We start from the raw sequence: 11914 nt of genomic DNA on the forward strand, positions 1-11914 counted from the left end.
CTGCCAGCGTGCGCGCCCCCGCGCCAAACGTGCCTGGGAACGCGGACAAGACCCAGAGTCTGTCAGCGAGAGAAAAGTCGAAGAAACCAATTAGCAGAACTAATATTCCTTTTAAGGTGTTGGGAAAGTTAAATTAGCGCGCGGTATTTCATCTCAAAGTTATAATGACGTCATCTTTGTATCGCGTTAGTCGTCCGCCTTTTTAGTTATTATCTCCAAGTACTGATCGATTTTTATTAATTTTCCTTGTGGATAAGCAGCACAGGTATATTTGTAAGAACAGCCAACAATGCACTATAGGTCGTTAGGATATTAAGTAAAGATATAAGCCATATCGGACTGCATTTGAACGACACTGAATGTGATTTTCTCAATATTTATTTTTTCTCTCTCTCTCTCTCTGATTCCAGATTTTCAAATACTCGCATCTCAGCCAAATATCGTCCAATCCTAACAAACACGCGTCAATGCAAATCTCGTTTTAAATATCGGTTAAATGTCGAGTGGTTTTGCGCTCCGGGGTCGCGTTATTCTCCAGCGCGATAATAATCGCGGGCGCGCTGAGTTCGCGCAGGTTCTCGCGAGATCCAAGGGGAGCGAGCGTTCGGATGAGATTTGAGTGGCGCAGCGGAATGAGCGCTGATGCAGTAACGCAGCCGCTGCGCTTTGTGTTGCACCTCTGAGCCGCTTTACGCTCTTTTTCTCACCCTGACAACTTTCACCGGGCGCTTTACAGTCTTCACTAGCGCGCACTTACTGAAGGGGACCTCGTCTTCATCTTCTTCATCATCTGCTGGAGGTACAGAAACTTTCTTTCCCTCACTTTTATTTTACCTCAGCTTTCATCCCCCGCTCGCAAGGTTTCCCTTTTCGCGTTATTCGTTTGTTTGCTTTCCATAAACGCGTGCGCCTGACGCGCGCCGAGCCACTTTCCTGCTCGCTAGGTTTGAGTTTTTGTCAGTTTTGTTATTAATGTGAGCTCTTGGGTCTTGCAGCGGGAGCGCGCGCAGAATGAGGCGGCTGCTCGTGCTCGCGGCGGGAATCTCAGCGCTCGCGTCGCTGTGCGTATCAGCGCAGACGCTCGACGCAGGCGCAGACAGAGCCGCGCAGACGCAGGCGGCGGACAGAGCCGCGGAGCAGCCCAGATCGAGCCGATCGAAGCGGCGCGGCGGCGGACAGGACGTGCTGAAGGGGTAACGACTCTCTCCATCACCGAAGAAGCGCAGCCTTCGCTCAGAACACCGCGTTAAAACCGTCATTAACAGCCGTTAGGGATCCTGTGGGAACCCGGTTTCCCGCGCTCCGGAATCCGTTAACTGGCGTCAGCGTCCTTACGTTAATGACAGTTTAGGTTTCGTGGAAGTGCTGTTTTCTTCGCTCTGTTTGTTTCGCAACATCTCCGAGTCTGTGTGTTCGTTAACACAATAACCAAACATTAAAACATTAAATTATAGAAAAGAAATCCAAGCTGTTCACTAAAAGTCACGGAATCTGTGGTAATTGGGCCTTTTTTTTTTAAATCTCACAATTAGGAGAAAAGCGTCAGAATAGCTCTGAATATTTGCACAAAAAAACACTTTTTTCTCACAGTTACCTGTTATTATCTCACATTTTGGACTTTCTTTTTGCAATGCTGAGTTTATATCTCACAGCTCAGAATTATGATAAAAGCGTCTGACTTTTGAGGCATTGTGAGACAAAAAGTTGCTTCTAAATTACCTCCTACATTAAGTTTCCACGCAGACCAAACCAACACCAAAATATAGAAATCAAAATACAAAAAAAGTACTTTTTTTTTATTTGTGTGTGTATTGTCCCCTCATTTTTATATTCCTTTCTTTAATTTTATTCTTACGCTGAGGAAAAAATATACGATGAAATAACTTTCACTCAAAAAACTTCATAAATTACTTGATAGTTGGCTTGAAAAAGTTGGCTTAATAAGCCTCATATTTGGAGAAATTAAGAGCGAAATTTTTAAAAGCATGAGATTTCAAGGTTTTGAAGTCATCTGTAAGATAATTAAAACGATAGATAGTGACAGCTAACACACTGAATGCTGTGCTGATTTCTTATAGTCCGTTAAATGTAAGTTTACAGTGTGAGTTCCTTTCTATTCTTCCCGTGTTGATTTTATTCCACGTACGGAGAGTTTCACACATAAAGTTTGACCCCATGCTCGGTTAAGTTCTGCTGAACTCTTCCCGCAGGCCGAACGTGTGTGGATCTCGTCATCATGCGTACTGCTGTCCCGGGTGGAAGACCTTGACCGGAGGCAACCAGTGCATCGTCCGTAAGTCCTCATCAGCTTCCTGTTTGCTGTGTTCAGTAAAGCGGTGGTTCTCTGCGGAGGGCGGGGTTCTGGATGATTGTTTTTCGCTCTCGTCCTGTAAATGAATAGATTGGCAGTGCTCAGGAAGGCTGGTGTTGTGTGACTCTGGCCGTCTCTCGGGCGCGGTGGGTGGGGTGATGTTGTTTATATCTGAAGGTCAGGCTCGCTAATGGATCTCGGCCACAATGGCCCAGAGTCTCTCTGACCTCCCGACCTCTCGCTGACCGCACTTAACAAGAACATTCCGGTAATAATCAGAGTTTGGACGCATTCCTGTTATGTGTGCGTCGTGTAATGGCATTAATCCGATTAAGCCGATATTTCCTGAATAAGACAGCTGGCATAGGCCTCGATGAACTGTGAGTCTGTCTCATGGAAAGACCTGGAACAGGACCAGACCTGACTCTGCAGACTTTGATTTTCTGGGATGGATTTAGTCATGTTGGTGTGCATATACAGTTCAAACGCTCTCTGATGCTCCAGAAGGAAAAAACATGCGTTAAGAGCAGGGGGTGAAAACATCACATTTTTCAGTTTAGTACTGCCCCTCCGAAGCAACAGAAAGTGTTTCACAGAAGACAAAATAAGTTTAATCGTGATCTTCAAATTCCAAAGTTTTAATGAACCTTCTGTAATAGTTGCTTATGAGTCTCAGTTGTCCTCAGTGTGAAAAATGCATGTTAAAATCCATTATTGGAAAGAGTTCAAATACACAAAAATGCTTGAAAACCAAAGAATTTGTGGTTTCTGAAGATCAGCAGGCAGTTTAACCATTCAGGACAAACGAGGGATTCATGAAGAACTATCACTAAACTAAAAACCACACAACTGTGGATCATTCAGCAAAAAATGTCCAAATATTTGGAATCAAGGACAGGGTCATTTTTATTAATTCAACTATTCTATATATTCAGGTCAGTGCTGAATAAACAAGGACATGTGTTTTTTAATGTACCCTTTTGTTTTGGCTAACATCATGTAAACGTCTTGTTTCAAACGTAAGAACTAAGAAGATACAAGAGTCGCGTAGAACGTTCAGAATATCACCTGCACCTTATTGATCTTTTAGAAGGTCAAGCAATCAGTAGATGTCATCAATCATTACTTTTGCTGTTCTCAGCTATTTGTCGCAGCTCCTGCGGAGACGGCTTTTGCTCCAGACCTAACATGTGCACCTGTCCGAGCGGCCAGATCTCTCCCACCTGCGGATCCAAATCAGGTACCTCAGTCCTCTCTTCTTCATCCAGGTGTGTGTCCGTCACACAGGTGGAGTCAGAGAGGAGATGATAGTCATACGATGCTTTATCTGATTTAAACTCTACTTCCTGTTTACTGTCACAACATCATTCTCAGGAGTGTTTTGATCAAACCGAGCCAACTTTTATTTCTGACATGTTTAAGGTCGTGTGTAGATGGTAATCTTCATTCTTTGAGAATCTCTGTAAGTATTATTGCACTGATACAGAGATTAATAGCGGTTGTGATGCGTGATCCATAGTTCATACATGCCTTGAAATGTAGTTCATTCATTTCATTTATTTAATTACTTGATGGTCAGTGTGTACAGTTTTTATTTGCTTTGAATTGTTATTTTTTTTACTGCTTATGCAGTAACAAATGCACTTTATTATAGTTTTGATGCATGTGGTTTAATGACAATTTGTAAACTTATGATGCATGCATTTTCTAAATGTTTTCTTTTTAAAGCATATTTTTATACTTAATAAGCATGCAATTTAGTTTTAATGACTATTTGTGTACTTATGTTGCATGCATTTTAAGAATGTTTTCTATTTTATGACATTTTTTGTACTTACTGCGCATGCATTTTTAAGATATTGTCTTTGACTGTTTAATTTTTTTTATGCATAGTACTTTGAATTGGCATTGTGTATAAAATGTGCTGCATAAATAATCTTGCCTTAATGACAGTAATTAAGATCTGATTGGAACAGATTCACAATTTCATATCTTTTTTTTCACAAGAATATTTTAAATCAAACATTGTGGTGTTTTTTGGAGCAGAATGATGCACTGATGTCGGTCAGTAGGATGCAGCTATCAGCAAATGATCTCAAAATGGACAAATAATGACCGGGCCGATTGCAGCAAATGTAAATCGCGCAAGACTTTACCGAATATGGTTTGGCATGTTAACACGAGATATGATGAAAGATGGTCATCTCTTTAGGGTGTTGAAAATAATGGTTTAATGCCCCGATCGTCTCAGATTCTTGTGGTTGTTTTACTGCCGTGATTGTGAATAACAAATATTGTGAATATTAGCTGTGTGTAGATGGGTGTGTGTGATTTGGAGTCTGTCCACAGTCAACAGGCCTCACCCGCTTCTCCAGCTCCTCACTGGATCACTGCTGCAGCTCCGCAGGGAGGAGAAGCTTGTGTGTGTGTGTGTGTGTGTGTGTGTGTGCTGTAGTTTGGGGACACACTCGTCCCCAGATGTGAGCTCAAGCCTCTTCAAGCCTCCCTTTGTGGGCGTCCACAACAAGAACAATGATTCATGCACACAATAATAATGTTTTTGTGTATTTTGCTCTAGGGTTTGTGTAGCTCTGCAATTTCCTTGCTGTTAAAGGCATCATGAAATGCAGAAATACGTTTCTCAAATATTAGTATAAGTGAATCAGTGCAGAAATAGAGATAAACACCCACTGCTGTCAATGTTGGGGGTAACGGGTTAGAAGTAATGCGAGCGTTTTCATCAGATTACTAGTAAAGTAATGGATTACTTTTGAAATTTCTTTCTTTGAGAGAAGTTAGGAGTAAGTGCAGAGTTCAGCTTGCTTTTTGTCTGAAGGCGTGTGTAACTTTTGGGTTTTTTATTATTACAAATATATAAGCAAGCCCAGCCCAGGTGACTAAAAGTAATGTAATCCATAAAAAGTTTATTGAAAAGTAACAAATGCAATGAATTATTTTTCATGGGGTAATGTATTATTATAATGCATTATTTTTAAAGGTAGTCTTCCCCAACACTGACTGCTGTGACTGACTATTATTATATATTTATTATTACTATTTTTTACAGCAGCATAAAGTGCCTGAAACTCTTAACAGTACCGTAGCTTTGCAGGTAGCTTTCCTGAAACATCTCGGAGACGTTGTTCTCCACAGTTCTTCTGGATTGAGTCTCAGTATGTGTCTTTCCATACACACTGATGATGATCAGATCAGTGTGGATTATCACAATTAATGGCCAAATGAATAACTGACTTAAAACCATTTTTAGCTGCTGAAAATACTAGTGTTCTACTTTTTTGGCCAGTGCCGGATGAACAAAACCAAATATCAAGAACATTTAGATTCTCCATTACATTTAAGAAGTGTGTATGAATTTGTGTGTGTCTCTGTCAGAGTGTGTGTTTGTGTGTATGTGTGCGTATGAGTGAGTGTGTTTGTATGTGTATAAGTGAGTGTGTGTGTGTGTGTGTGTGTGTGTCCCTGTGAGTGTGTGTCTCCCTGTGTGTGTTTGTCTCTGTGAGTGTGTGTGTGTGTGTCTCTGTGTGTGTGTCCCTGTGAGTGTGTGTCTCTGTGAGAGTGTGTGTGTGAAGTATCTAACTCGTCTGGTGTTTGTCTTCAGTCCAGAACTGTAACATCCGCTGCATGAACGGCGGCACGTGTTCAGAGGACCAGTGTCTGTGTCAGAAGGGCTACTCCGGAGCTCACTGCGGCCAGCGTAAGACTCTGACCCTGCAGCACACACACAGATGACCCCGCGGCGGACGCTAACGTGTCTCTGTCTCCTCTGCAGCGGTGTGTGAGTCCGGCTGTCTGAATGGAGGCCGATGTGTCGCTCCGAACCGCTGCCTGTGTAACTACGGCTTCACCGGAGCTCAGTGTGAGAGAGGTGAGTGCTCACTTCAAACTCCTCAGACTCTAGTTTGTAGATCTGAAGGTCCATGCTTTCCTCATTTAGTTTCCTCTTAGAAGCTGTTAGTGTGTGTGTGTGTGTCCTGTGAGGACCTGGTTTCTAGACTGTTCTTTGGATGTTATTGTGTGAGTGTGTCTCTCTCTCTTTGTGAGTGTGTGTGTGTGTGTGTGTGTGTGTTGAGGACCTGGTTTCTGGACTCTGATGTTCTTCGGATGTTATTAGCTGCAGATGTGCTGGAGTTCAGTGTTTGTGAAACAGGACAGAGCGTTCTCTGTTTGTTTGCTGCTCGTTTTGTTGGAAATCATATTGATGTGCAAACAGCAAGTGGAAACATCCCTTTATGACACATCCTGGTCCTCCTGGCCGGAGTAGAAGGCACGATCTCGTCGGGTGTGTTTATCGGCTCTAATGTTTGCTGGAGCAACTAAAGACAAGCCCCTGTTGCATTTTGGGTCAGACTCGTGTATAAATCAGGCTGAAGTGCCTGAAGTTTATACAGACTTTATACAGTCTGCAGCCCTTCATCCGATGAAGTGTAGACATTCACACAGGTGTAGAGAATTACAATCACAGCAACAGGTTCAGAAAAACACTCACCTGCTAGTCAGCTGTTGAAGAGATATTCTGGGAGCTGTCTATTCAAACAGTGAGAAACATTTATACATGCATTACAAGGCATAGAACTTTATTATTCTTATGGAGCATGCATGTCTTTTCTGACAAATTTTATACTTTTATACTCCTGCATGTTTTCTTTTAATTGTTCATAATGAATGCTTTTTTAAAACATTGTGTTTTTATGACTTTTTATAGTTATGTTGCATGCCTTTAAAAAAAAAAAAGTATGACTGCTTTTATACTTATGATGCATGCCTTTTTGTATTTTTGGTGTTGCATGCATTTGTTACATTTATAACTGTTTTTATGATGCATGCATGCATTATCAAAATCTTTTCTTTGTCACTATTTGTTTTTATATTTCATATGTAGCACTTTGAATTACCATTGTGTTTCAAATGTTCTTTGAGTGGTCCATGCACTTGACCCTGATCTGGTGGTTGTAAAGGGTTAATGGAGTCAAGCGTGTGTGTGTGTGTGTGATTCACACTCAGCTGAAGTCACATTTTTGTAAATGATTGTTAAATTGGATTTGTTCAGGAATGAGGTGCATAGAGAGCGCAGTGAACACAGACATTCCCAGAGATTTATTCAGCTGATGAACTGCAGGAGATCATGAATTCCATAATGAATCAAGCTCTGCTAATGCGTTCTGTGTATGTGTGTGTGTTTGTGTGTGTGAAAGAGAGAGAGAGAGTGTGTGTGTGTTCTGGTATTCACTACGTTATGAGGACCAAATGTCCCCACGAGTATAAAAATGCAAGTCAATTTTGACCTTGTGTGGACATTTTTTTCGTCCCCGTGAGAAAACAAGCTTATAAATAATACAGATTTTTTTTTATCGCGACTCAAAATGCTTGCAGTGTTGTGTGAGGAGTAGGTTTAGGTGGAGAGTAGAAAATACAGTTTGTACAGGAGAAAAAACATGCTTATAGAGAGTCCCCGTCAAGTTAGGAATACCAGTGTGTGTGTGTGTGTGTGTCTGTGTGTGTGTCTGTGTGTGTGTGTGTGTGTGTGTGTGTAAATGTTAGTGTGTACTTGTATGTGTGAGTGTGATTTTTATTGCTCCCAGATGTTGAGCAGTGCAGGGAGTGTCCCCTTCAGACAAACACACACATGACATCACACACACACACACACACGTGCAGGGTGTTCCCAGTGTTCACATGAAGCAGCAGTGAGTTGATCAACACTGTAAGAACATCAACGATGTGAGACTCATGATCGTTACTTTTCATTATTCATTTTTCATTAACTATTTCACTAGTATGGTATACTAGTATAGTGAAAATTATAAATGTAATTAATAGTATTTATTTACCTTATAAACAAAAATTGTTAATTGAGAATAATATAATTGTATTTGTTCTGAAATATTATATTAGCCCAGTTAACAAAAATATGTTGTAAGCACATTTTGCTATGGTTCCCATTAAGTTATGAAAACGTTACTGTTCTAAATGTGTCGTTTTTTTAAATGTTTCACATTCTCATTGTATCAGTTCAACCATTGTGTTAATATTACTTTTAAATAATAAAAAAACCCTGTTAAAAGAATATCCAGCTAAAATGCGTCAGTAAAAAACACTGCATGAACAATGTATAAAGGTTTTCCTGATAATATTTGGAGAACATTATTAAGTTGTTTTGTTAATGTTACTGGAAGAACGTTTGCTTAAAAACATTTAGAGAACCTTGGCAGAACGTTCTGTGAATGTTCCCTGTTAGCTGGGAGTGTGTTGAAACTACTGAAAAAATATGACCCTGGCACACAATTTCAAGCTTCAGGTTTTTTTTTATTGTGATTTATGCATCACCTGAATATTAAAACTGAATCATTAAGTTTTCCACTGATATCTGGTTTATGATCGGACAATATCTGTCTGAGATACAACTATTTAAAAATCTGGAATCTGAGGGAGCAAAAAAATCTAAATAATGACAAAATCACCTTTAAAGTTGTTCGAATGAAGTTCTTAGCTATGCATATTACTAATAAAAAATTAACTTTTGATATATTTACATTAGGAAACCAGTACCACAGTACCAAATATCTTCATGCAATGTGATCTTTTCTTAATATCCTAATGATTTTTGGCATAAAAGACTCATACGGTGTATTGTTGTCTATTGCTGCACATATAGCTGATGCCTGCTTCTGTGCTCCAGAGACACAGGTGTCATGCCAACATAGTGTTGCTTTAGTGTGTTAAACGTGATTTGTGTGGTTCTAGATTACAGGACGGGCCCGTGTTTTGCGTCGGTCAGTAACCAGATGTGTCAGGGTCAGCTGACCGGAATCGTCTGCACTAAGACTCTGTGCTGTGCGACGGTGGGCCGGGCCTGGGGTCATCCCTGTGAGCAGTGTCCAGCACAACCACACCCCTGCCGCCGAGGATTCATTCCCAACCACCGCTCTGGAGCCTGCCAGGGTGAGGCACACACACACACACACACACACACACAGTCACACAGTCACACACACACTCACACAGTCGCACAGTCACAGTCTCACACACAGTCACACACACACACACACACTCTCTCACACACACACAGTCACACAGTCTCACAGTCTCACACAGTCACACAGTCTCACACACACACACACACTCACATTGACACACACACACACACACACACACACACACACACACACTCACACTCACACTGACACACACACACACACACACACACACACTGACACACACACTCACACTCACACTCACACTGACACACACACACACACACACACTCACACTGACACACACACACACAGTGTCAGTAACAAGCAGGGAACTCGGGCTAAAAATGCCACCAAAATGAACAAAATGCCCCCCAATTTTAAGATGAGATCTAGTAATTAAACTAGATCTATAACAGCTGTCGTGATAAAAGTGAAGTATGAAAATGAATGAAGCGTGTGGATTGCGCTTACATTTACATCACATTTCTTTTTTCACTCTTCAGCTTCTACTCTTTATAACCTGAAGTCTGAAGTCTGCATTTTCTAACCCATCAAGAAGAGCACTAATGATTTTGTCCTGATATTGCAACTTCACCCTCTAATGAGATGTAGTCTTTTATTCATTTACAGGCTGTTTGTTTCATGTAATAGTTGTATAAAGGCATGTACATGAGCGGTCTGTAAATGAATGCCATGTCAGATGCTGCTTCTGTATCGGTCTGCAGTGCTGTAATTGATTGAAGTAATTGGTTCCATTTAAGTATCTGACATGAAACAACACGCCAAGGAATTGAATAAAGTACTTATAAAAAGTGCCCTTACAAAGGTGAAAAATCCCCTGGAAATCAATTCTTGTGACAAATATTGCTGTAAAAGCTCATTTCTGACCCTGACACACACACACACACACACACACACACACACACACACACACACACACACACACACACACAGACGGATGGACAGTTCACTCTAATTGATTCAGATTGGTTTTGGTTCTAATGAAGGAATGCTCCCAGTCATGCAAACAAGGACACACTGTCAGAACACATAGACGCACGCCTCAGCGAGCCAGACGATCACACACACACACTGATCAAGATCGACACTTATCAAGAGTAAGCACACAGGTCCACTCTGAAACACTCAGTACACACACATACACACACACACACACACTGTCAGTGTAAACGAATCACTCAGTGATGCACCTGTTTATCTGAGCTGAAGGGCTGGGGTAAGATGTGCCGGTCTCTGCTGGCCTGTTCCGGTTTTGAAGAGGATCTCCGGTATTGTGACAGACCGGCTCCGGTGTATGTGTGTGTGTGGTTTGGCTGTGACTGTAATTCCTCCAGCTGGGTAAATTCTTTTATCGTCTGGCTGTCTGAGTCGCTCTGGGAGGGTGAGCGTGGGCTCGTCTCACTTTCGTCTCCTCTCTCTCTCTCGGTCCGGTCTCACACTTCTCCTCAAATCAATCAGGTTTTTATCTTGTCCCTTAATATTTCTTCCCTATTTACTCGTCTCCCTATTCCTCACTGTGTGTGTGTGTGTGTGCAGAGCTGCATTCTTCTGTGTGTGTGTGTGTGTGTGTGTGTGTGTGTGAGAGGCAGGTGTGTGTAGAGTATCACTCTCACACTACACTGACGCAGCCTCCATGACTGTTAAAGAACTGAATACTGTTATTCATCAAAGATGCATTCACCTGACCAGTAAACACATCTTTAATATCACAGTGGATTTCTATTTTAGGTAAATGCTGTTTTTTGGACTTTCTGTTTATCTGTGAGTCCTGGAAAACAAAACGTTTCACAGTTTCCACAAAAAATATTGAGCAGCACGGCTGTTTTCAACATCGATAATAATCAGAAATGTTTGTTGATCAGTAAATCAGTATATTATTATGATTTCTGAAGATCATGTGAAGACTGGAGGAATGATGCTGGAAATACAGTTGGCTTCGTTGAAATAAATGACAGTTTCACAGATATTCACACAGAAAACAGCTGTCTTAAGTTATAATAATAGTGTTTTTGATCAAATAAAAGCAGCTGTAGTGTGTGCATCTTTTTTTTTACTGTTAGTAAAACAGTTTAATTAATGTAACACATGTAAACATCTGGCTGTGACGTGACCAGTGACGCTCATTGATGTACACACAGAACACAGAGCTGCAGCACAGTCTCGCTGTATGATGATTTGTTTGTGTCTTAACTCTATGCTCTTTTTTTCAGGCTCCACAAACACACATGAAGCGTTGCGACATGAGACCGGAGCGCTGATATTTCCTCCTCATGTTCTTCTGTTTTGAATTATACACACTGATTTGAGTGGATCTGTTGTGTTGTGTTGTTAAAGCATTTCCTCTCTCTTTCTGTGTGTGTGTGTGTGTGTGTGTGTGCAGATGTGGACGAGTGCCAGGCCATTCCTGGACTCTGTCAGGGGGGAAACTGTGTGAATACTGTGGGCTCATTTGAGTGCAAATGCCCTGCTGGACACAAGTTCAACGAAATCACACAGAAATGCGAAGGTAATGACACATACACACACACACACACACACACACACACACACACACACACACACATCAGAACTCATTGTTCAGCTCTAC

General features: G+C 41.3%; 1 protein-coding gene across 2 annotated transcripts in view; it reads left to right on the plus strand.

The window, feature by feature from the left end:
• The first annotated feature begins 622 nt into the window (after positions 1 to 622).
• Positions 623 to 11914, plus strand: part of fbn1 (fibrillin 1) — a 59897-nt gene continuing 48605 nt past the window's right edge. The window contains exons 1-8 of one of the 2 annotated variants that reach the window (XM_043264433.1): positions 623 to 799; positions 996 to 1193; positions 2211 to 2293; positions 3453 to 3551; positions 5931 to 6026; positions 6102 to 6197; positions 9074 to 9271; positions 11708 to 11833. In XM_043264433.1, coding sequence (XP_043120368.1) covers positions 1012 to 1193; positions 2211 to 2293; positions 3453 to 3551; positions 5931 to 6026; positions 6102 to 6197; positions 9074 to 9271; positions 11708 to 11833 — 880 coding nt within the window. In that variant the 5' untranslated portion in view covers positions 623 to 799; positions 996 to 1011. The remainder of the gene's footprint in view (positions 800 to 995; positions 1194 to 2210; positions 2294 to 3452; positions 3552 to 5930; positions 6027 to 6101; positions 6198 to 9073; positions 9272 to 11707; positions 11834 to 11914) is intronic. The other variant, XM_043264432.1, reaches the window with a different exon arrangement.

The sequence above is a fragment of the Puntigrus tetrazona genome, chromosome 18 (assembly GCF_018831695.1).
Source record: "Puntigrus tetrazona isolate hp1 chromosome 18, ASM1883169v1, whole genome shotgun sequence".
In the NCBI taxonomy this organism is placed as follows: Eukaryota; Metazoa; Chordata; class Actinopteri; order Cypriniformes; family Cyprinidae; genus Puntigrus; species Puntigrus tetrazona.